Below are 25,251 nucleotides of genomic sequence, written 5' to 3' on the forward strand. Positions count from 1 at the left end.
GTCTACATATAATGTATCTTCCAGCACCCAGAAAAGCCTCTCATAAACTCTATGCTGACCTGCAAGGAGAAGTACTGACAGTGGGATCGATGATATTTAGGTCATATTTAGCAGCAGGTGAATCCGCAAGAGCAAACTACAGAGATAAGCGGGTGGAATTTGTTTGTAGCACAATTATGTAAAAGCAGATCAACAGTATAAAAACACCAAAACTCAAACAAAAGACAGCATGATATTTAAACATCCAACAACACATCCCATCACATAAATACACAGTTATTTGTAGTGTTTTTTGCATCGAAGTGTTTAATCTCAGTTGCTGTTGTTCCTCTCCTGCTCGGTAGGGGGCGCTGACGCACCACTCAGCTGATTTTTTTTTTTTTTTTCCCAACCACCTTTAAAACCTAAAAGAAGTAACGTCACGATTTAATTAGAGAGCACGGAAGTGTTCCGTCATGAAGGGGCGTTAAATTTATCCTTTTTTTAATTTTTTATTTGGACTCCTGCACCAGGAGAGCCGAGAGAAGTTTGCAATAAGATCACGTTGTGTTAGTTTTCATCTCTTGGTCGCTGTTAAGTAGTTCAAATAAGTTGGTCACTGCGGGGAGGAAATGAACGACAGGATGAATCGGTGTCTGTTTATATTATAATTTATTCCGGATCGACTTCATCAAAGCGGCTCCTAAAATCCGCCATGTCTCCTCACAACAGGGCTGCGGGAGCCACTTCGAGGACCGAGACCGCCTCAGACGGACTTTGAAGCGCTAACGATGGCTCTTCGTGTTGACACGGGACCGCAGGCGGGTCTGAATGTAAGCTGTCCCTGTCTCTGTCGGGTCCTCCTCGACTTCCTGTGAGGATCGCTCTCAGCTGGGACACGTAGCTGTTAGGGGACAGCAGACATGTCCAGGTCCGGTCGGCGGTACAAGCCTCTGCTGCAGCAGAGCAACGGCGGCGGCGGCTCCTTCCCCGGCTGTGACCGGGTACGGATGCCCCGGGCCCGGGTGCTGCTGCTCTGCCTCCTCGGTGCTCTGGTGCTGGCGGTGGTGCTGGGAGTCTACCTGTCCAACGACACCGCCGGGACGCACGGGAGCCGCGTGCCGGCCGCAGATCTGACCAAAGACCGGGTAAGAGGAGCAGGGACATGAACACCTGCTGTTATGCAACCGTGGGACTGATTTTTATCCCTGAAATCGTGTATTTGTACCCGGAAACGTCGTGCAGGATTATTCACTAAATACACCATATGGAGATGCTTGTGTTTCTATTTTCTGTTACTTCTCGTATAATATCGTGCTCGTCACGCCACTGCAGTTCATTGACAGATGTTTACTTTGGAGATCAAATCTTTCACTTTATGATTGGTTTATAAAATATGAAGCATTGCTGGATATTAAAGTAGCCAGCTGTGTATAAACCAGCTACAACCTAAGATTCAGCACATGCAACCATCTGTAATAATCCAATCATATGATTTGAAACTAAGCAGTCATATGACACAACGAGTACTTTACATACCTGAAGTACATTCTGCAGTAAGTCGGAGTATTTTCGGCCCGAGATGGTTCTGCTTTATCTTTAAGGACAAGATCCATTTAGTTCTTCCGCCACCGACCAGATGAAACATTATTTGTTTTATTGTGGTGTGACTTTAGTCTCAGTGAATGTCCGTTTATAATTATATTAAAGTTTATTTGATTAATAATGGCTCCATCAGAGAGCAGATAAGTGACTACAGTCATTACAGTCACTGGAGTTGTCCAGGTGTGCCACCGATCACATCGCAACTTTTATTCACCCTTGTTATGGATGTTATTGATTGATTGAGCCAGTTTTCTTTATGCTGCTCAAAATTAGAAAGAAAATCAATAATTTCCCTGAATATGGGGTGACAGTCGGAACAGATGAACACGGCTCCTGCAGAGAGAATAGAGGACATTACAGCTTCCTAGACACATTGAAGCTTATTTTATCATAGCAACAGTCCAAAACCCAAAGATATTCAATGTACTATCATGAGTTAGAAACAAAAGCATCAAGTTTTCATCTTCATGATTCGGTTGAAACTGCTGAAATGGTTAATCGAGTATCAACACAGTTGCAATAATTGTTTCAGTTCTAAGTAGGTCTTCCTCACTTCAGACAAGAAAAACCTCAACAACATAAACTGTATTGGAGAAAACCTGCGCCACACGCAGACAAACACGTGTTGTACGTTTAGACATGAGTTGTATTATATAGAAGCAGAATGACAGTATTTGGAAAATAAAGGCTAAATATACAGTGGTGTGAAAAAGTGTTTGCCCCCTTCTTGATTTCCAATTTTTTTTTGCATGTCTGTCACACTTAAATGTTTCAGATCATCAAACAAATTTAAATATTTGTCAAAGATAACACAAGTAAACACAAAATGCAGTTTTTAAATGAAGGTTTTTATTATTAAGGGAGAAAAAAAAATCCAAACCCACATGGCCCTGTGTGAAAAAGTGTTTGCCCCCTCCTGTTAAACTTAACTGTGGTTTATCACACCTGAGTTCAATTTCTCTAGCCACACCCAGGCCTGATTACTGCCACACCTATACTCAATCAAGAAATCATTTAAATAGGACCTGCCTGACAAAGTGAAGTCGACCAAAAGATCCTCAAAAGCTAGACATCATGCCGAGATCCAAAGAAATTCAGGAACAAATGAGAAAGAAAGTAATTGAGATCTGTCAGTCTGGAAAAGGTTCTAAAGCCATTTCTAAAGCTTTGGGACTCCAGAGAACCACAATGAGAGCCATTATCCACAAATGGAGAAAACATGGAACAGTGGTGAACCTTCCCAGGAATTACCCCAAGAGAGCAGCAACGACTCATCCAAGAGGTCACAAAAGACCCCACCACAACATCCAAAGAACTGCAGGCCTCACTTGCCTCAGTTAAGGTCAGTGTTCATGACTCCACCACAAAAAAGAGACTGGGAAAAAATGGCCTGCATGGCAGAGTTCCAAGACGAAAACCACCGCTGAGCAAAAACAACATTAAGGCTCGTCTCATTTTTGCCAGAAAACATCTTGATGATCCCCAAGACTTTTGGGAAAATACTCTGTGGACTGACGAGACAAAAGTTGAACTTTTTGGAAGGTGTGTGTCCCATTACGTCTGGCGTAAAAGTAACACCGCATTTCAGAAAAAGAACATTATACCAACAGTAAAATATGGTGGTGGTGGTGTGACGGTCTGGGGCTGTTTTGCTGCTTCAGGACCTGGAAGACTTGCTGTGATAAATGGAACCATGAATTCTACTGTCTACCAAAAAATCCTGAAGGAGAATGTCCGGCCATCTGTTCGTGACCTCAAGCTGAAGCCAACTTGGGTTCTGCAGCGGGACAATGATCCAAAACACACCAGCAAGTCCACCTCTGAATGGCTGAAGAAAAACAAAATGAAGACTTTGGAGTGGCCTAGTCAAAGTCCTGACCTGAATCCTATTGAGATGCTGTGGTATGACCTTAAAAAGGAGGTTGGTGCTGGAAAATCCTCCAATGTGGCTGAATTACAACAACTCTGTAAAGATGAGTCGGCCAAAATTCCTCCACAGCTGTAAAAGACTCATTGCAAGTTATCGCAAACGCTTGATTGCAGTTGTTGCTGCTAAGGGTGGCCCAACCAGTTATTAGGTTTAGGGGGCAAACACTTGTTCACACAGGGCCATGTGGGTTTGGATTTTTTTTTTCCCCTTAATAATAAAAACCTTCATTTAAAAACTTAATTTTGTGTTTACTTGTGTTATCTTTGACTAATATTTAAATTTTTGATGATCTGAAACATTTAAGTGTGACAGACATGCAAAAAAATAAGAAATCAGGAAGGGGGCAAACACTTTTTCACACCACTGTATGTACACCCCAGCCCGTTCACTCCACTCTGCATCTGCTAGTCGGCTGGTCGCTCCCTCACTGCGAGCTAAACACTACAAAATCCCGACTGTTTTCTGTCCTGGCTCCTAAATGGTGGCATGAGCTCCCCAATGACATTAGGACAGCAGAAAGTCTGTATATCTTCCAACGCAAACTAAAAACACACCTCTTCTGACTTTACCTTGAATAGGTAGCATTTTAGTAGCGCTTAAAATGACACTTACTTGTAGCACTTTGAAGTTTGGCTTTCTTGAAGAAAATTGTTCTTTCTTAATTGTTGTTGTTCTGAATTTGTACCCTCATGGTTGAAATGCACTTATTGTAAGTCACTTTGGATAAAAGCGTCAGCTAAATGAAATGTAATGTAATTTAATATGTGAAGACTATGGATCAGAGAGGATTTTAAGACCTTAAACACAAAACCTCGTCCTCTGTACCACAAACATCTGGACCACCTCTGTGCTGCTTTTACACTTTTCTGCCTGCTTTTCTGATCACAGGATACTTTTTTTTTTTTTTTTTCCTCCTTCATCCCCGATCTCTGCTCTCCTGCAGTTGTCCCACAAACCCAGTAAGTGCTCTCCAGCTCAGCTCCGCCGTCTGGCCTCTCAGGTGGACGGCACCCGCCTGTGGGAGACTCATCTGCGACCCATCCTAGTAGAGAGGCTCCCGGGGACACAAGGCAGCCTGGCTGTACAGCAGGTGTAAATATTTATATTTTCCTCCTTCTTTTTTTTTTTTTTTTTTTTTTTCGCCCATTGTCTCCTCATCTTTATCCCTCTGCTCTGCTCCAGCACATCGCCTCCACCCTGTCCTCGCTGTCTGCTGGCTGGTCCATAGACCTGGACTCCTTCCAGGCTCCAACCCCTCGTGGCCAGGTCGCCTTCACCAACATCCTTGCCACTCTGGACCCGTCAGCCCCTCGGAGGCTGCTCCTGGCCTGCCACTACGACTCCAAAGTCCTGCCTCCAGACCCCCGGGCCCCAGAGAGGGTGTTTCTTGGGGCCAGTGACTCTGCGGTGCCCTGTGCTATGATCCTGGAGCTCGCCACTTCTCTGGATGCTCAGCTCAGAACATTCAAACAGCAGGTATGTGTTGTGTTTTTGTTCCACGCGTGTAGTAACAACTACTGGAGCAGACTTGGTTCCTCTTGATTTGGCACTTTGCTGCATTTTTCCTGTGCTGAAGAGTAAATGTCTGAGATGCTGACGAGAGCTTCTTCTCCTTTTTATTTTTTTCTTACACGCTCCTTTCATCCCTCTGCCTCTGAGGCTGCAGTATCGGACAGAAAATGCTGACTCGAGCCTCCCGCTTTGAGTGCAGCAGTCATCTGTGTACAGCCCTATCTCTCCAGAGGCTGTGATTTATGTAGTTACTGTAGGAAGACACACACTCTCTCGCTCTCTCTCACACACACACACACACACACACACACACGCACGCACGCTGCGGCAACACTGCAGAAAGAGAAACCTTGGTTGGTGCTTCATGTAAAGTGCGTTTTCATTTCATTACCTCTACTTTCTTCCTGTTTCCTCTTAGAAACTTCCAGTATCTCTTCAGCTGGTGTTTTTTGACGGGGAGGAGTCGTTCGAAGAATGGACCGCGACGGACTCGCTCTACGGCTCTCGTCACCTGGCCGAGCGCATGGCTAACACACCTCACCCTGCAGCCTCCTCACACGCCACCATGCTGCAGGCTGTGGTGAGGAAACAGAAACGCACGTCCTCTGAAGTCGTCCTCGCATCCTGATCCAGACGCACTCTGAATTATGTATGAGCAGACTGCCTTAACAACTGAACAACAGCAGGTCTCTCACGTGGACTGATCCTCTTTCTGACATACACTGTAATATAGATCTGAATTCAAAATTGAATCAACAACACAAATCTAACATCTACATGTCAGCAATGTAATGTTTTATGATTAAAAAGAAACTCATAATGTGATATTTAATTCCAGCTCCTGACTTTAACTTCTCTCTCCAGGACCTGTTTGTTCTGCTGGACCTGCTCGGTGGTCCTGATCCACTGATTGCCAATCACTTTGATAACACGGCACGCTGGTTTGACCGCCTGATTGCTGCAGGTAAGCGTTGCCCGTTACGCTCTCCTGAATATTTCCATCCCTCCCGGTCATATGCCCAACATCTGCCGTCTCCCCTCGTTGTCAGAGAAGAGACTCCATCGACAGGGACTCCTGACGTCTCACCCCTCAGAGCAGACCTATTTCCGGAAGGATGTGTACCTTGGGCCCGTGCAGGACGACCACATCCCCTTCCTTCACAAAGGTGAGTGACGACAAAGACATGTGATCAGCCGCCTCCTGTAGGATCCGCCTGCACAACGTCAGAAGGTCCAAGGAGGCAGCTCAGGTGCTCATCTCCTGCCTGAACAAGAGAAACCTCCTCCGTCTGTTCCCTCTGCAGATCGTCCACAATGCTGTTTCACACCCGGCGTTTAACCTTCGTTCACTACACTCGCTTCCCTTCGGTAGCTCCCCTTCAGTTCAAGTCTCTGGTGCTGGCCTACAGGGAACCGCTCCCTCCTATCAAGCCACGTTTAAACCCTACACTTACAACCATTGCCCTGCCATCTCTCAGAGGACCATGTGATGGCGCTCTCAGTCGTGCCTCTTCTCTGTCCCAGTGCAACAGTTGTGGAATAAATTCCCCATTGATGTCCGGAGCAGAAGAGTCACTTCCAAACTACACCTTAAACCTTTAAGCAAAAGGGAAAAAGGCACCTGCAATATAATACGGTCTAACATATCAGCGTGACAATGTGTGTCATTTGTAGAAGTCCCTCCAGTAAACGCCAATCTTGCATTAACGATAATTAATGCAAAGTCAGCCGCTCCGAACAAAACTCGCTTTATCAACAAAAATAACTGCTCATTTACAATCAGCAAGGCTCTTCAACATCTCTCATCATCAAAACAAAACACAAACCGGTTGACTGACAAAAAGGACAAAACAGGATGTGGTAAATTGTTTGCACTTATATAGCTTTATTACATAGTTGTGTCAAAGCGCTTTACAGTTTTCCTCCCAATCAACCACTCACTCACTCATTCCCACATCAGTGATGGTGCTCACCCGCCATCTGGAGCAACTTGGGGTTCAGTGTCTTGCCCAAAAACACTTCGGCAAGTGCACCGAAAGCAGAGGGGGTTGAACCCCCAACCTTATGGTTAGTGGGCAACCCGTGTTGTGAATGATTGGGAAAAGTTACAGGAAAACGTGGTCTTATGATGAGAATTAGGCTTTAGATTTACATGAGTTTTATCCACCTAGTAAGAAACTTCACTTTGTTTTTGTGCACACAGTGTGTGTTGCGTTAATATTATTGAAAAAAACGGTTGAATCACTTATTTTTAGACAATGATTTCTATGTTAGTCACAGACTGCCTGTTCTGTAAAGCTACGTCACTTTAATGACTGGATTTTTCTTTACTTTGAGCCCCCATGGTACTTTTAAGAAGTAGAAGAAGAAAACATCAACAAAGAAAAACCGAATGAAAATATTTCTGATATGAGCACTATTCTCATTATCATAAGAAGTGATTACGTTTGACCTTTTTTATTAGGTAGAAGTGAACAATATGACCATTCTCTTCTCGACTTTCACTTTTCCTGCAAAAAAATGTATTTAAAGTTCTGCGAACTGCAACGAAGTTTCAGGGAAAAGAAATCTTAGCATTGTGGATGTCAGAAAAACACCCTGCCGGGGGGACTGATCTGTTGTCAGTATATATCACATGCTGACTGTCATCACTACCTTCATCTTCCCTGTACAGGCGTGTCTGTCCTTCATGTCATCGCCACTCCCTTCCCGCAGTTCTGGCACACACTGGACGACACAGAGGAGAACATGCACCGTCCGACTGTAGAGAACCTGACTAAGATCATGGCTGTGTTTCTGGCAGAATACCTGGGCTTCTGAACATCAAACACAAACACTGATCTGTGGTGAAGGTCCTGATGAGCTGATGAGAAATGACCCTGGTGAAATGAACCGACCTGAACTGGAACGCCAGCTGTGCTTTACCAAAGACTAGTTGCTGCTGGACTGTCCCTAACTAACCCTGTCCTTGGTTTGCTGACATGGACGAGTCGGACCGGCTTGTCCAAATGGCACTAGAAGAAAAGTCTTGATTAAGATGTTATTTTACGGCGTATGAGTGAGCAGCTTGGAAATGTGTCTGTGAACTGAAAAACGCTCTAAATTCATGTTTTTTTCTTTATTGTGGTGGAAAAAAAAAAAAGCACCTTATCAGCCTTTATTGTTTATTTACCCCGGTATGATGGAGATGCTGTGAACACGGTTCAGACGGTGACGATGGTGAACGACTGCTGGTTTTTATCTCAATCATTTCCCCTGACTTTCCCTTCACATCAGTGAGGATCCTTTCGGCCTCGGCTGTTACTAAATGCTAAACTAACTAACATCGCGATGATGTTATCGGAGTAAAAGTCCAACAGATGTTCTTTCACGCCTCGTTCAAGATGTTGTCAAGTCTGCCATGAAGTTAGCTTAGCGCGAGTTTGAAGACATTTTTGGGACGTGAGAAACACTGAAGCGTGCCGTTACTGGATCAGTTCTGGATGTAGCACATTGAACATTTTACCAACATTGTCCCTTCAGCAAGTCTAAAACCCTGATTGTTATAAATGTCTTGTTTCCGTGTGTGAATACTGTGTGGAGATGCACTGCAGGACTTTACAGCACATCTGTGAACTGATATTAAATGGAGCCATATTTGCCCCTTTTTATGTACATGTCCAGTCGGTATTAATAGGAAACGTAGTCAATCGAAAAACTCCCTGTGAGACAGCTGTTGTTCTTCTGGCACCAGCTCCGTCATTTCACGTCTACGGTGTCGTAGTTGGTGGCTGGAAGCACTGCAGGCTGATTTGAGCTGTCTGGGTCACCAAAGAGCTGCTCCATAATAAAAACCTACATCTCTTTGCTTGCACTGCAACTAGCGACGTTTCCAACAGCGAATCCCATAATATGAGTGCAGAGGATGCTATGCACGAGGATACATTTGACAGTATTTTAGCTGACCTGAGCCGAAGAAGAAGTGCAGCAGAGAGGTCGGCGCTGCGGCTGCAGCAGCAGTGAAAGAGGATATGGATGCTGGGGACCGTCCAGAAATTGAGCTGCTGAGAGCAAACGGCGACTGGTGGTGCTTTTGCTCAAATTGATCTCCGATGCCAACAGAAGCTGAATCGTTCTGCTGCAATGAATTCTTCATGGGCATTTTCTGTTGGATGTTGACCCCAACAGCAACCGAGAGAGGTGTGTGTGTGTGTGGTACTTTGCATGAATGTTTTACTCCTAACTTGGACAGAGGCGCTGGAGACCTTCAGGATACTGAGGATTAACTGGAAGAGACGGTTAAAAGCATCAGGACCAAGACGACAGAGTGTCTCTGTCACCCGACTGTGGACTGGCGTGTCGTTACACGGCAACAAGTTGTTTGTGTTTACCGTAGTTGATAATGTTAAAGTACATGAGCACGGCTAGTAGCTTCTTGATGGAAAACCACCTTCTTTCCTGTCTTTTGCTCTCTGCAAACGAAATCGTCCTGCTGCTTGTCGTTTTCTTTTCAGTCTGCGCTACAAGAGGAGAAACTTGGCAAAGAGAACTAAAGGATTTAGGAGGGGCCGATGCTCAATGCATCCTGGTACATGTGAGCAGGAAAACTCTGCTTCCTCGCTTAGCGTAGGACACAATGAGGAATTTACTGCTTCAATTGATTACATTCATCTTCAACATGGATTGGGCAGCCACATCAAAAGTGGCAAATTTTGCCTTTAATGTCTGTCTTGTATGTTGTCCTGTGTATGTTTAAGTCATGGTACTGTGTCTTCGGAGTCATGTTTTGGTAATAAACTTTACTGACACCAGAAAACACATTAAAAGAAGGAGCAGGATGATCAATCAAGTGACAAATTACACGTTTGAATGGCCTCCAGACATGTGACGTAGAAGAGGCGGTGGATGGAAGAGGGGTGGAGGTGGAGAGCGACGGTATTGTGGATGAGGGCTGCCAGGAGGTGAAAGGTCATTGTCGGAGTAAGGGAAGGCTTCTTCTGAAGGTCCTACGCAGTCGGATGTTTGAAAACTGAGGGAAGGAGATGAGGATCATCAGAAAAATACAGGCGATAAACAGGATTTAATCAAGTCGCGTGTCCTAATTTAACCACAGGGCAGTGCTGTCATCATACATTGAATGCATGCAACAGAATTTTATTTAGGATATGTAGCCCCAAATCCTAACATATGTCTTCTCCATTGACCGTATAGGTTTTCTCAAGGCACTTTATAGAGACACCCCCAACAAACCCTTCCCATGCAACCTAGTTGGAATAAGAAATCACAACTTTCCGTTGTTTTTTACATGCTATGTTGTAAAAAGGGTTAAAACTAGAACGTTTTGACTCTTGTAAAAGATTATGTGGCTGTAAAACTAGAAACAATTTGATATTCCTGCTAATCCCCTTATCCTCAACTATCAAATGTCTGGAGCAATGCCTGGACAACCAAAGATTATTGATGAAGTGTTACTCAACTAAAATACTCATTGCTGTACATTTTTGTGTATTTTCTAACCTAAAATATGTATAAATCATTTAAATCAGACAGTGCAAAACATAAAATTTATGGCGATGCTGAACTTGTTAGTTAGATCACCGTGTTTTCATTCGCTTCCTGAGGTTACGGTGAGTCTTGAGCAACGAGCAACTTCATCACTTTCTCGTCAATATTTCTGTAAAATAACCTCTCGTTGCCATGGGTGGCGTTAAATGATTAATACACAATGGAGCCCCTTAGAGCGACCTGCTGCCCCGTCACTGACCCGATCACGTCGGTGGTCCGGTCCCTCTGCCGGCGGTTCTTGAACCAGTTGCTGACCTGCGTGGTCGTGAGGCCGGTGGCTGCCGCCAGCTCCCGCTTCTCCCGGGTCGAAGGATAAGGATTATGATGGTACCACTCCCTGAGTAGAGTCCGAGATTTCTCCTGTTTGTAGATTAAATGGAGGCAAATCTGAACGTTATTACGACACCAACACGTCTCTCAGCTCTCCTCAAACTCCGAGAGCCTATAGCTGATGTTCAGACAGGATGTGCAAAGTCAGGTCTAGTGAACTAGTGCTATCACTAAAAACTAAAAGCCTTTTGTAAAAGTACCTTTATGTAAATTATTTAGATGTTGCTATTCAACATTTTGAATCCCTATGAATAATGTAGATTGGGTCCCTTTTGCCAGGGGTGAAAAAGTCCTCATTAAAAGACAGATCAGTAAAGGTATAGGCCTACTTAAGATAATTTAATTTGATAAAGCTTACTAATATTAGCATGTTACAGTTGCTGGCTCACAGCTGGAGTATACTTCATACTGCTACTACTTTTCAATATGTTAATGTACATCAAATGATCATCTTTTAAAGGAACCCTGGACATGCAAAATAACTAATTACATGGAAAGATGTCATATGAATGGAGTAAAAAGTATATTTCATATTCTATTAAAAGTAGCCTAAAAGACTCACGTAAAGTACAACTATTATTAAAATTATAATAAGAGTGAGTACAGTACTTGAATAAATGTACTCAAAGCTAACACTTTAGTTACATACCAGCTGCTTACCTTGAAGCAGTAGCTGGTCTCCTCTCCATCCCAGATGGTGTGAGGGAGAGGAAACCTTCTCCTCACACGATACTTCCCCACAGCTCCCAGGGGCCGGCCCCTCTGCCCCTCGGCCTCCATGTAGTGGGCTCGGAGCCAGAGTTGCTGCAGGAGCGGGTGGCTGCGCGGGGAGAAGGGGAATCCCTCTAGCAGAGTGTAGAGGTCTGAGAAGCGCCCCTGGTGAAAGGCCACTGCGGCTTTAGCTTTCAGCACGCTCTCCAGCTCCCCAGAGCACACGGAGGAGGAAAGAGGAGGAAGAGTGCGAAGGAAGCCGACGAGATGATCGATGCGACCGCTCTGCAGAAGGACCTCACACACACAAATGACCTGCTCTGCTGTGAAGGTCATCGTTGTGGGAGCAGGATGGACACCCAAGGAGTCCTGAGACGCAAGTTGAACTAAACTGTGGAAATATCCTGGAACAACTTCTCTTGACGGCTGAAGCCTCTGCGGAGCGTCACGGCTTGTTTGTGATGAACAAAGTCAATGAGCCTGTGTGTTTTAGCATTACTCATCATCATGCCCAGGTAACCTGAGACCATCGGAGTTAGAATAACACGCCATACATCCCTTTATCTCTTCTACAAACACACGCGCACACCCTTTATACAAATATCAGACCTCTCCTATTTTATGAATATGTACCCAGTGAAAGCGCATGTTGGTTTCAAAGCGCATGAACAATGTATTTGAATCAAATTTTCTTGGCAAATTAGAAGCAAAATCCTCAGATGATTAGTTTTACTGCTGTACAATCATTCATTTCAGAAATGTGATGCAGGAGGACACTCACATCAAGTCTTTTTTTGTAAATGTTGTTTATTACAATATCATGTAATATAAAAAATAAAATGCATTTGAATACAAAAAATGAGAGGACAAAAACGTTGAATGACAGACACAAATGATCCCTTTAAAAACTATTACAAAAGTCGATCAACATACAAACATATTTGGTTAAATCTGGAGTCATATACGTTATGTGTCAGGTGGGAGAGTATAAATGTATCCCAGGCTACAAACAAATGCAGGGGTACAAGTGTGCATAAGCCCTCAGAGGCTTCAATGTCAACAGACTTTGGCAGGCAAAGAAATGGCAAATATACCCGAGCCACTCGCATGGACACATTTCCCTTTACCCATAACTAATTTAAATGTTCAGCAAAATTCAGGCTAAAATTTATTTGTGCAAGCCGTTCAATAATCTACAAAAAAGGTCACTGGGAAAAAAACGTCCTTAAAATGTATTAACAGGGGAGCTGACCGATTTCAAAATGTAGTATTAAAGACCTCAGAATGGATTGAATACCTGTAGTCTCGGAGGGTAAAAACTCAGGCGGCACTACAACGTGACCTTCCAGGTGAAAATGAATATCATTTCCGATTTGGTTTTTTTTCCACAAGGACACTTTTTTTTTCAGTTAAAACTACAAACTGATTGATACATGCTTTAAATAGATTAAATGTACACAAAACAGAACAAACAATAAGTAAAAAAAAAAATAAAAAAAAAATACACACACACAGGCCATTGTAACTAGATGCGACACTGAAGTGTATTTTTGTGTACCATAATTGGCCAAAGGTTTGACCGCTACCTGTGTTATGACAGCAGAACGCTCATCGGATTTTAGGTTCACAAGTTGTTCCATCAGTTTGCAACAGATTTCACAGATAAATCTGTGTCCTGTTTCCTGATTGACCTCTTTGGGTCTATTTAAGAGAGAGCTGACTGAGTCCAACCACTGGCATAACAACATGGCAGCGCAGCGTAAACATTGTGATGATGAAATGTGCAAAATATACCAAAAGAAAAACGAGCTCGACCTATGACCATGCAACCAAAAGTGTCACATGGTGTTTCATTGACGATCAAACCGATACAAACATGTGGGTATTCAAAAAACAGTTCTTATGAAGTGAATCAAGAGATTTGGTTGGTTACATAGCAATAATACAACAAACAAACAAAAAAACAACAACAACAAAAAAATTCAAAAACATCAAACTTGTAAGCTTTAAAATAAGGCACTTATCAGTATCAACGTATTGAGAATTTGGATGCATTTTACAAGAAAAAAAAAAGTAAAAAAGTAAGATCACAGCAAATGTATTAGTGTACTGGACTGCCATGCTTCATTTCCAAGCTCAGCATTTCAAAGCTTCTTTTCATCTCCCAAGTGTACTGGCTTTTTGCCCCAGCCATAGTGTCCTATAAAAATTAAAAAAAAAAACATGCATTGCATAGAGTACAAACCCTTTCATCAACCCTTTTATTCCCTGTCCTATAATTCTACCAGCCAAGGGCAGCATTAACAACAGTTTACTAATAAAATGCAGGAAGGCTGCATGTTTCAACCCAAACTTCAGTAACTTGTAGTAATAAAATACTGCTGTGTAGCTCTCCAAGCTATCATATAATAATAGTAATAGTTCCCCGTAAAAAAACAAAAAAACCTACACAACTTTTGTCTGAAGAATATGATCTTCACTACATTCCTGAAGTGTTTGTAGAATAATATATTAAGGCTGAAAGCAAGAAAGAGAAAACCAAACTCCTGAACATCTTGGGTTCTGCACAGGCAGAAAACTATTTTAAGATTTGTCCTCTTTGCCAGATAGTCCGGTGTATCCTCATGTGGTGGATCCACAACTTCATCTGCCAACAAAAACCAAGACATAGTACAGCGGAGTTTGGTCTGTAATCCACAAACCTGCGAAGAGGAGCTGAGAAAACAGGCAAAGCCAAATCGCTTGTATAATACAAACTGTTTTAACACCAGGACCTGCAAGTAGACTAATCCATGTTATTCCTTCTGTCTGGATCTGATAAAAAAAATTAAAAAAAGAAGAAAAAGTAAGGCACGTACAGTTTTTAGTGAACATCTCTGAGATGCAGCCCTGCTATATCACCTATATGAATGTGATATCAAACCAGCAGGTGGATTTCCCATACAACCCTGCTATATGACCTATATGAAAAAGAGCTGCAGAGGACTTGTATGAAAAGTGGCAGCTAGGAGGATGATGGTATCAGGCCCGGCTGAGAGAGCACCCTTTTTGCACATGTCAGAACATTACCATGCTGCAAAAGACATGTAGGTCTTAAGAGGGTTGATGAGGTGGATTGAAATGTTTCAGTTCATTTAAAAACAAACAAACAGCAAAGTCTAGTGTATGTTTCATTGCTTTTGTTTTTAGAGATGTACAGTGGCCAAGCCACACGGTAAACCCGCTACAAGCCCAGCTCATCGTCCACAGGGACAGACTGGAGCTGAGTAAGGATCTTGGAGTCCCCGTCCATCTCGTCTGGATTCCCCAGTGGCGAGCTGGCTTCCACATCATGCTCCGGAGAGGGACTTCCCAGAAGCAGCGACTCTCCTCCAGGCAGGCCTAACAAAGCCGGGTCTACAGGTAGGTCCCCCTTGCCACGGACATCAAACAGCGTCAGACCGGCTGAAGTGGAGAGGGGCACTGGGCTCCACACCGGCTGGGACAGTTGGATGTTGGGTGTCACTCCACTGTACATGGGGCTGAGGGTGAGCATGCTCTCCGGAGTGAGAGTGTTCAGTGTTGTGGGGGTGGCCGAATGGTCCAAGGTGTGAGGGGAGGGGACGGCGGGGGTCTGGCTGGTTGCCATGACAGCGTCTTGGCCACAGTACGGCGGAGAGGAGCTGATGAAGTTCAGGGGAGATGATGTGAGGGCGCCGGAGTGTGAGCCTGAGGTGGCTGAAGGCTGGGAGGCTACAGGAGGGGTGGAGGGGTTGAGAACAGGACTCGCTCCATTCACAGAGATGGGGGGAGTGTCGGGGACCGGTTTCAGGGGCAGGCTGGTGAGCTGGATGCCTGCTGGGATGGTCAGAATCAGCTTGCCTTGCTGGACACTCAGGTAGGGGCTTCCACCGAGGACGAGGTTCCCTACGGTGGTGAACAACAAATAATGAGCTGACAGCGTTCAACACAGGAGATGAGATCATTATCAGCACCAGTACATCTCTTTACTACTCAGACTTGGATACGGCAAACTAATTTAAAGACCGATACTGGTAATGATGTGTTTTACACATTAAACATCTGCTGTGAGGAAAAAATTTGGTTTTGATAATATTGGGTTGGTAAAGAACCCATTTTTTCAGTTTGTTACAGCACTGTTTCTTCTGTCATCTTACAACGTTGTAGAAAAATAGCTATTATTCTATTAATAAATGCAACCGACAAATGTTCATGTCAATATTTTCCAACTGAAACAAATTAATGTCATTGTTTTCTCTTTTTGACCAAATAACTCATTAATTTATTGAGAAAATGATCACCAGATTAATTCACAATGAAAAACATTGTTTTAAATTTCAGTCTGATAATAATTGGATCTCTTTTGATACTATTTTCATAACTTCCAACTCAAGTTCACTTATAACAAAAAAATTCTGACCTATTCCCAAATACTTTCAGTTCAATGTCATGTATGAAAAGAAAAACATAAAATCGTCACATTTGGGAAGCTGGAAACAGATTTTTTTTTTTTTCTTCCTGAAATTACATTTAATTAATTGAATTATCAAAACAGTTTTCAAATAATTTTCTGTCAGTTCACTGATCATTACAATTTACAAAGATCTAGTGACTTCACTGTACCTGGAGTAGCAGAGGGAAGCTGAATGATCCCAGAGTTTAGGAGCTGCATTGCGGGGGCCACGCTGGTTGGGGGACCTGCACTCTGAATGGGCCTCAGCTGGTTTATCCTGAGAGGACCCTGTGGGACCCCTCCAGCTGCAGGAGCTGAAGTCAGGATCTGTAAGGGCACTCCAGCAGAGGGGATGGAGAGAGAAGAACTGGCAGGTACCACTTGTGGGAAAGAAATGGTGGAGGACGTTTGGATGGAGGAGACTGGGACCAGCTGGGGCATGGAGAGCGGGACTAACTGCGCTGGTGTGCTAACTTTGGCCTGGGGGACGGGGACTACTTGCGTTGGGGAGGAGATTGAAATAACCTGCGGGACCTGGACCTTGCTGGGTGTAGAGTTTGTGGTTTGCTCCCCCAACTGGTGCATCACTTGCTGCGGGAGCTGATTGCTGTTAAGCTGCGAGATGGAAACTATGGTTGTGGCACATTCAGACATATGTGTCGATGCATCCGGCTGCTGTAGAGCCAGTCTGCTGCCTGTGTTCAGTGTCTGGGTGCTTTGAAACTGAGGTGCTGACGAAGTGAGGGGGGACACTGGGACCAGCTGAGGGCACTGGGACACCGGGGCTCCTGAAGTGTGCTGGACCAGATGGGATACTGGTATACCCTGGATGGAAGGCACGACCTGGGGCAGAGAGAAGACCTGAGGGGTGGAGTTGCTGGAGGAAACCACAGAGCCTGAAGGGATTAACTGGGAGCCAGCAGTGGCACAGACAACATACTCCCCTTGCTGAGACATGGCAGAACTGGAGATAACCATGCCTGCGGACGACATAGAGGCTGGGAGGGAGAGGGACTCTTGGCGTTGGGAGTTTTGTGTTAAGACTAGTGAATGGAGACTGGTTGGGGAGGACAGAGTTGGTGAGGAGGGCGATAAAGACGAAGAAGAGGACGATACTGTCTGGCTCTCTGATTCCGGGACGCCGATGAAGTCCATTGCATTGTCACTTTCTGACTTGGACTGCAGAGGCAGAGAAATGATGGATGGAGGGAGCGAGACTGGTGCGCTGTTAGTGCGTAAAACAACTGCTGGTAGACTGCTCGGCTTGGCCTCCATGCCGGAAACTTCATGCTCTGCCACAGAAACTGTTGTCTGCGCCTGCTGCACGCTGATACCAGGTTTGGTTAGTACCTGAGCCCCATTCAGTATTAAAGAAGAGTTGGTTACAACAGGACTCAGTGTGACTGTCTGGCAATCACCCAAGCTTAGCCCGTTGATTATGACACCAGCACCAGTACTGGAGATCAGGGAGTTTCCATTGAGTAATAATGGCTGAGAGGCTGTGAGGAAGCCACTGGACCCGTTGAGGATGAGCTGGCCTCCTGTGCTACAGGGGATTGCCGAGACCGAGATGATGGAGGCCGTGGAGCCAGCAACCTCCTCCGGTTTGTCCGGGGTGTCGTCCATCGCACTCGCCTCGTCCTCAGTGCTGTGGTTCCCGTCAGACTCGCTGAAGCGGAGGAGAAATAAATGAGTCAAATAAAAGAACACAGACACACACACAAGCTATTCTGATTGTGATATTAGTTGGTGATATTTGATCTACTAATTATTTAAATAGTTTCAGCTTTTGCCATGAAGTAAATTAAGTGCAAGTCTGCACAATACAAATATTTTGAACTTTGCACAATGGAGCAAATTTCCCCCAAAAATCTGACATATCCCTGCACTTTGATTTAAGAAGTAGCTTTTTGTCAAAGTAGTGCTGCAGCTACAGATTATTTTCATTATCAATTCATCTGCCCTGTTTTCTCTAATAATCGTTTGTCTATTAAATATCATAAACAGATATCTCTGTTCAGCCTGCGGTTTATTTTAATTTAGTTGATGATGCCTCTTGGTGTTTCCATCACCATTTCAACCACTTCTTTCTTTTTTTTTTATCATTGAGGTGAACTTATTTTAGCATATTATGCTGCAGTACAAAGATTTAACTCACAAGAGGTTCTTAAAATGTTTGTAGGCAAAAGTAAACAATATTGTAACAGTCCAGAGATCCTCATTTCAACCGATATGATACTCAGGTGGTCTGGCTAAATGTATTCGGTGGTAAATGTAGTTTTATACTCTTTTATTACTGTTATATGGTGTACTATGTTAGGGTGGCTTTGTAATCTCTGTCAGGGAACTGCAGATGAGAAATTGCTGATTCAGACACATTTACTCACATAATGTTTAGCATTAGCTGCGAATTAAACCAGTCAACTAATGTGATGAAGCCTGTTTGAACAATACTAAGTAACTGGTTTGACTCTAGATTTGTATGTAAGTTTCATAATAATCTCCATTAATAGAGACCGCACTTATTTAAAAAAACAAACAAATCATTTATCATAATATTGTTTTAAAAAAAAAAGGAAAATATAGGCAACAAGTGGCCAGGTGACACATTAATAATTACCCTCACTGTACAAATGAGTTACCGTGTAAATTGGGTAAAGGATAAGAGCTTCCTTCCAGTTTTACCTACTGTGCGTTGACTACATTTTCTGTGGTTTACCATTTTGAATTATTCTTAATCTCTCTCATCCTCTGTCTACATAACAAAGCACACACTGCAGTACACCTCAGTGCAGACAGGAAGTCCAGTCTGATGAGATTCCTAGAAACTGTTTTTAGGATCTGCATTTGGTTAATGAGTCAAAGTATGGTTGACCATCCAGACTGTCTGCCAGACCACCACGACCCCTCAAGTCTGAATAGACAAGTCTCTCTTATCTCTTCCCTATCAGGCTCCCCCTGCTTGGTGAAGGAGTTTCTGTAAAACTCTCCCCTCCCAGTGAAAGTTTTCTGCGCCAGCCTTCATCCACCCTGGGCTCTGCAGGCCTTCTTGCAGGGTTTCAGGAAACTTGAGCCCGGTGGGCGCCCGGATCTCACATTTCACAACAAAGCAACATGCTCCTGGTCTCCGACGTGTGTGGCTTCACTGCTGTCAAAAGTCAGCTCCTATCCACCTTCTGAATTTGAGCCTTTTTTGTGTGTGTGTGTGTGTGTGTGTGTTACTTTAAAGTAAAATGTGTGCAGTTTTTGGAGGTAACCCTGTATTACCCGGATACAGGCCGGTGGGCTGTGTTTACCATCAAGCCTCCGTCTGGTACTTTACTGACTGACCCTTGTTATAAAAACGACAGAAAGTAAGAAGCAGACAGACAAAGGAAAGCTCAAAGCAGCTGTCGCCTATCGTGACTTGTGTCCACCGAGCTGAGGGCTCACGGCCAGCTGGATAAGTGAAGTGTGTTTCCAGTGTTGCTGGTCTTGCCTTTTGCTGTGGGTCCCGGACGGGGTCCTGTCCCTCTGCCTGCGGTTCTTGAACCAGTTGCTGACCTGTGTGAGGGACAGCCCGGTGAGTTTGGCCAGGTTTTTCTTCTCGTCCGGAGTGGGGTACCTGTTGCTCTTGTAGCACTCTTTCAGGGCGTTGCGGGACTTTTCCTTGAAGCAGTACACGGTCTCCTCTCCGTCCCAGATGGTTTTGGGCAGGGGGAACTTCTTCCTGAGCCGGTACTTGTCCACTGCGCCCAGGCTGCGGCCCCGGGACCTCTCCGCCTCCTTGTAGCGGGCTTTGAGGTACAGGTCCTGCAGGAACCCATGGTTAGACGGGTGAAAGTCGTGGCTCTCCAGGATGGCGTACAGCTCCTTGAATTCGTCCCGGTGGAAAGCCACCAGTGCCTGGGCCTTCAGCAAAGTCTCGTTGCCACGTAGCAGCTCGGACGAAGGAGGTATGGTGGATAGAAATCTCCACAGGCGATCCACATTGCCCGCCTGCAGAAGGGCCTCGCACAGACATGATACTTGGTCAGTGGAAAAACTCAGAGCCGACTTTTGGAAACTTTGTAGTAATTGTTCCGAAAGTTGGATCGGATCTTTCTCTTCTTTGGCGTCCTTAGCCGTTGGCTCATCTGCGCTGTTCTCAGACTGTTCTGCAGAATCCAAAGACAAGGAAGCCATTTTCACTTTAACTTTTTTTTTTTCCACCACTAGTTCCTCCTCCTCTCTCCCTCCCACTGCAGCGCTGCGCTCTCTCCCATCCTCGACCAAACCGTGAATGCGCCTCCAATCCACCAGCCGTCACGCCCCTTTATCACAAACCACCAACCCTCTGGTTTGTGTTCCAGTATTATTAAGACAATTAGGCTACACCCTTTACATCCTTTGTTACAAAGCACCAGTTTTCTTCTCGGCACGTTAGTTGGATAAAGCTTGTTCCATGGTAATAATATGAAACAATATCAACGTCTGACTAATGTGGAAAATGAATCCAAGTTAAGCTGGAGTTTAAGTAAGCTATCTATTTTATTGCTCAATATTACCTCGAATAATTTGACACAGGTGCACTAGTTTCAGTAACAAAACGTAAAGAAAGAAAAGTGAAAAGTGACAAATATGTACTGTTGGTTGTGAGGATTTTCTTATTTTCTTTGTCTGATATGTGTTCTTGAACAGATTATTGTTCAGTTTTGGGCTTTTTAATGAATAGAAAAACAAGGGTTTGGGGGAATTGTAATACCATGTGTTTTGTATTTTTTTTGTATTTTTTTTTTTTTTACGGGAAACATCTATTCACAGAATCTTCCAAGAAAATAACTGATTATTCTGTGATTAATTATTCCTTTAACCTAAAGAATAAACATTTTTCAAAAAAAAACAAACCCAAAAAACAACCTCTTGTCCCAGGTTTGTTTTGTCTGACCATTCACTGTGTTCAGGCAACAAGAAAACTGGAAAATATTGAGTTCAAGAAGCAGGACCAGTGAATTTTGTTTAATTACTGCAACAGTTAACAGATCCTCAAAGTTGCTGCACATTATTTTCTTTTGTTAGATTTGAATTTTATTGGCTATAGTCTTATAGTAATATTCACGGTCTTATGTAAGAATAACATTAGTTAAAGTGTCTTGTTTTTTGTTCAGGTTGTAGTCTTACATTTCCAACCGGATCATGTGGTTTGGTGTGTTTGAGGTGTCTGCTAATTCAAATACTGTGCAAACACCCATTAATAAGTATAAATACAGGTATAGTTTGCAGAATGATTCATGTTTTCTGTTTATGCGAGAGATGTGCATCCGGCCTGTAGGAAAAGGAAAGAATGTCCTAGGAGATCCATCAGTGAACAATAATATGAATGAATGTAATATGAAGATGAATATAACATTGCAATATTTTCTGTTTATGACTTACCTGCTACAATTACAAACTGAAAGCTTACAAGTCTTAACCTGACTACAGAGATTTAGGAGAAGCTCTCTGGCACACATTAGAAGTTAACCTGATCTTTAGATCTATATTGCCTGCAGGTGAGGAGTGAATGAGACCAGGCAGGTTGGCAGACCTCCATCTCTAGCAACAACCATGAATCTTAAGAGCTCCATCTGTCTGGGGTTTGGTTGTAGGTCTCTGTTATCTTTGATCTTCTCCTTTCTGTCTATACATGCTTTACTCTGTTGTGACTTTTCCAGGAATACTTTGGTTCACGAAAGAATATGATTGCTTTTCTGGGTGGGGAGTTATTTTGTAATATCAGTTTGTTTTTTTGTCAAACACCGAGAGACAAAATAAGTTAAAATACAGTTCAGACAGACTGTAGTCCTCACAAAAATGTTTTCAAATTGCTGCAATATTATTTCACATCTATAACCATAAACTGCATTATGTATGGACCTTTGTTAAAGTTGGGCCCAAACATGGTAATTATAGTAACCGACAGTAATATACGATACCGTGTTTTCTTATTTCAAATGTCGGACTGAATCTCTCGGTCAACATATTTGAAATAAAACTTTCTTTTCTCAGTCTTGATGGTTTATGTACGACGTTAGCGCCACTGTGCGGTTATTTCAGCAGTTGCAATTACTCCTGTCTGATGATTGGCTACTGGGCGTGTCAATCTATCGGTAAGTAGGCAGTTCCTCAGGGCGTTCTTTCGTATCGTAATCCTATTGGTTGATCCAATTCGCTCGCCGATGTGATTGGCGCTCCCGAGTCAGGGGCAGGTAGAAGCTTCCAGATCTGGGCGTAGCAGGAATTGACGGTGTAATTTTCTGGCACAACGAGGTATTGTTCCCTGTTCTCACCGTGGTTAAAACGGAATAGTCAGCACTGGGTTTAAGTGTAGAAACAGAAACGAGTCGACAGTTTGTTTGTTTCCCCCCCCTCCCCCCAAGACCTTTTTAATACTACCGAAGAAAATACACGTATTCGTAAGTAACTACCGCAACCTGTTCGTCTATTCCGCTGCTGCTAAACTAGCTTGCTAACTTTAACGATCACACGTGATAAAATTGTAACAACACGGGAGAGAAAACGAGTTATTTGCCTCGTTAAATGTTAAACTTTAACTTCGCTGCCGGTGCATGCTCAATGTAGACCGACGCGGGAGTCACGTCCGGCATCAACAGCGCAACATCACCGGGCGCAGTCTTTGTTTTCGTAGATCAGCACTGAGCTTTTCATCTGGATTACTTGGCAAGAAAACAGCTTGACGCAGTTGTTTTGGTGTAGATTTCAACTACGATGTTTGTTTTTCGACTGCGAGATGTTGGCATCGGTTCACGTTATTTGTCTCCTCTTTACAGCGTTTGATCAGTAGAGTCGCGACAGACTGGATGATGGACAGCGAGGTGACTATAGTTACCAGCCCCACCGTGAATGTGCGACTAACAAGCACCCTCTCCTCCTTTGAAGTGAATCGCAGGTTTGCAAGAGGGATTACTATAATAGAAATGAAGGTAAGACTCAGTTTATTACACATCATCTCAGAGGACACACGCGGTGGCTCTGTGGTTGAGTTTTTTTTTTTTTTCCTGTCCTAAACCTCTCTTCATACTGAGATGGGTAGTTTGTGCCCTCGGTGTGGTGTGTTACATGTACTATTTTGTTGTTTTGTTCTCAGAGCAAATTGGAGATGATTGTGGGCATCCCCACCTCCTCCATGGACCTGCAGTTGTTCAGTGTCACTGACGAGCTTCTACAGAAAATGGATGACAATGAAGCTTTGCTCGGCTCATATCCTGTGGATGAAGACTGCAGAATACATGTATGTACCTGCTTTTAATTTGTGGCCCAAATCACTATCATATCGCCATAAAATAAAAGTGGTTCAGATCAATCAGTGTCCTAGTAGGACCTGCTGGCAGCTATGGTCTTGGATCAGGTTTCATGAGAGCAATAAGAAACTGTTTGTCTGAAAACAACTGACAGATACTTTATACAATCACCTGCAAAAGTATATTTTGAAAGTGCCAGCAGATAAATTGTTCATTGTCATAATTACCATTGCTTCTCTAACCCTAACATTTTGGCAGGTATTGTCTAATACAGCTACATGCAGGACTGCTATGTTTATACCTGTCATCTTGAATCTCATTTCTTTGTACAGGTTGTTGACAAAAGTGGAGGTCAGATGAACGAGTTCAGTGATGTTTCCACAGTGGAGAAGTTTGAGATTTCAGATGAAGCTTATGCTAAGAGATCAGGTACAGCCTGCTATTCTAAATATATATGACCAAATTGAGCCATTACTGGAAAGAATATTTATGTTGATTATTAGTTGATAAATTAACCATTGACTATTTATCAAGAGGATGCACACAGTAATTGATAGAGCAATCAATAATAAGAACGAATTATTAGTCACAAGCAATGCTTCCATCATAACAACACCCAAGTTTCTGTTTATTTTAATTTTCTTACCAGCCATTAATAAATGGTTAACATGTTGAATAATTTCATCAGATAAAAGTTACATGTTCTTAACCGTCTGTTTTGACGTATCCTGTGTTAAGTACAATCCAACCTTCTCCCCTTCAGGCTCAGCAAGGTCATTCATGAAGAAAAATCGCGTTGGCCGCTTCAATGAGGAAGAAACGGCAAAGAAGAAAGCTGAGCTTGCTGCTCGGGCAGACGAAGAGAAGGCTGCTGCTGATACCTTTTCTGTTGGCAACCGCTGCAAAGTGCAGATCCCTGGGCAACCCACGAAGCTGGGCACAGTCATGTATGTTGGTAAGTGTGGATAAAGCTTAGCAGGGTTACTTTCTTTAGGACATAAGTTTAAACCCTGTGCTACTGAGGATTTTCTCTTCAACAGAACCCACTTTGTTGTAATTTATGGTGACCAAGGCTCATTGCACAAGCTAAGGTGGCAACGCAGGAGGAATTGTAGTTCTGCTCTTTCTGTTTTAGGGCCGTCACCATCATGAAATCGTAGTTGATGATTAATTGTCATACACATAATTGCGATTAAAGATGTATTTGTCTTTTTTTTTTTTAAATTAATTTTATGCCCTTAATGTAGATAAAATAATAATTAATAGTACATATACACCTAATGAAGAAGAGCCATTAGTTGGCAGTGGTGTTTGGTTTTGCAACTTAATCCATGGCATTAATGTCAATAGACACTTATTGAAATGCAGCGGGTTGAATATTACAGGTGAAAAACCTTGAGATAAACATCTGTTGGTGCTAATTCTCCTTTAACGCCTTTAAACCACAGCAGAAGAAGGGGGTGCAACCAGATGACATCATTAAAAGAGCTCCATTCAAACCTCAAACTGACATTTCTGTTAGTTTTATCCGGCTATATTAATACAGATGAATGAAAACAATTCTAATTCGATTAAGGAAAATGATTGCGGTTAGCTTGAATAATTCCGATCAGGTGATTATGTAATTATTGTGACAAGCCTAGTCTGTTTAAATCAAACCTGCCGAGAAATCCCTTCACATTTCACCTGATGTGAATATTATCACCCTCTAATTTAATTTTAAATCAATTCATTTTCTCAGGTAGGTTGTTCAGTGGAAGAAGTTATAAAATGGCTTGTTGAAGGCCATATTAATCTCTAATCTTGCATATCACATACAGAACAGTGACGAAAAATGGGTAAATAATGATGAATAAACAAAGAAAGTTGTACCTTGTTATTACAGTTTCATCAGTTTATGGTGACGGAAGATTTTCAATAATGAACCT

The 25,251-nt window shown here is 43.2% G+C and overlaps 4 protein-coding genes across 4 annotated transcripts in view; 2 read left to right on the forward strand and 2 right to left on the reverse strand.

Moving 5' to 3' along the window:
• The window catches only part of tbcb (tubulin folding cofactor B), a 170,981-nt gene that overhangs the window by 143,496 nt on the left and 2,234 nt on the right, over window positions 1-25,251 (forward strand). Inside the window, exons 2-6 of the mRNA XM_069706378.1 lie at window positions 22,433-22,477; window positions 22,853-23,005; window positions 23,170-23,313; window positions 23,656-23,752; window positions 24,087-24,278. Coding sequence (XP_069562479.1) covers window positions 22,883-23,005; window positions 23,170-23,313; window positions 23,656-23,752; window positions 24,087-24,278 — 556 coding nt within the window. The 5' untranslated portion in view covers window positions 22,433-22,477; window positions 22,853-22,882. The remainder of the gene's footprint in view (window positions 1-22,432; window positions 22,478-22,852; window positions 23,006-23,169; window positions 23,314-23,655; window positions 23,753-24,086; window positions 24,279-25,251) is intronic.
• qpctla (glutaminyl-peptide cyclotransferase-like a) lies at window positions 463-7,972 on the forward strand. The gene is made up of 7 exons (XM_069706377.1): window positions 463-1,127; window positions 4,458-4,604; window positions 4,697-4,990; window positions 5,445-5,606; window positions 5,891-5,990; window positions 6,076-6,192; window positions 7,701-7,972. The coding sequence occupies exons 1-7, from the start codon at window positions 903-905 to the stop codon at window positions 7,844-7,846; spliced, it is 1,191 nt and encodes a 396-aa protein (XP_069562478.1). The 5' UTR covers window positions 463-902; the 3' UTR covers window positions 7,847-7,972.
• six9 (SIX homeobox 9) lies at window positions 9,762-11,993 on the reverse strand. Its single transcript, XM_069706374.1, has 3 exons — window positions 11,561-11,993; window positions 10,770-10,930; window positions 9,762-10,034 (listed from the first exon to the last, which is right to left on the reverse strand). The coding sequence occupies exons 1-3, from the start codon at window positions 11,945-11,947 to the stop codon at window positions 9,863-9,865; spliced, it is 720 nt and encodes a 239-aa protein (XP_069562475.1). The 5' UTR covers window positions 11,948-11,993; the 3' UTR covers window positions 9,762-9,862.
• On the reverse strand, window positions 12,413-20,269 carry six5 (SIX homeobox 5). The gene is made up of 3 exons (XM_069706375.1): window positions 19,543-20,269; window positions 16,235-17,733; window positions 12,413-15,517 (listed from the first exon to the last, which is right to left on the reverse strand). Exons 1-3 carry the CDS (start codon window positions 20,226-20,228, stop codon window positions 14,835-14,837), a joined length of 2,868 nt encoding a protein of 955 aa, XP_069562476.1. The 5' UTR covers window positions 20,229-20,269; the 3' UTR covers window positions 12,413-14,834.

This window comes from Brachyistius frenatus, unplaced genomic scaffold (assembly GCF_029030835.1).
Source record: "Brachyistius frenatus isolate BFR_SWC_R1_liver_20210118 unplaced genomic scaffold, ASM2903083v1 Contig_62, whole genome shotgun sequence".
Taxonomy (NCBI): domain Eukaryota; kingdom Metazoa; phylum Chordata; class Actinopteri; family Embiotocidae; genus Brachyistius; species Brachyistius frenatus.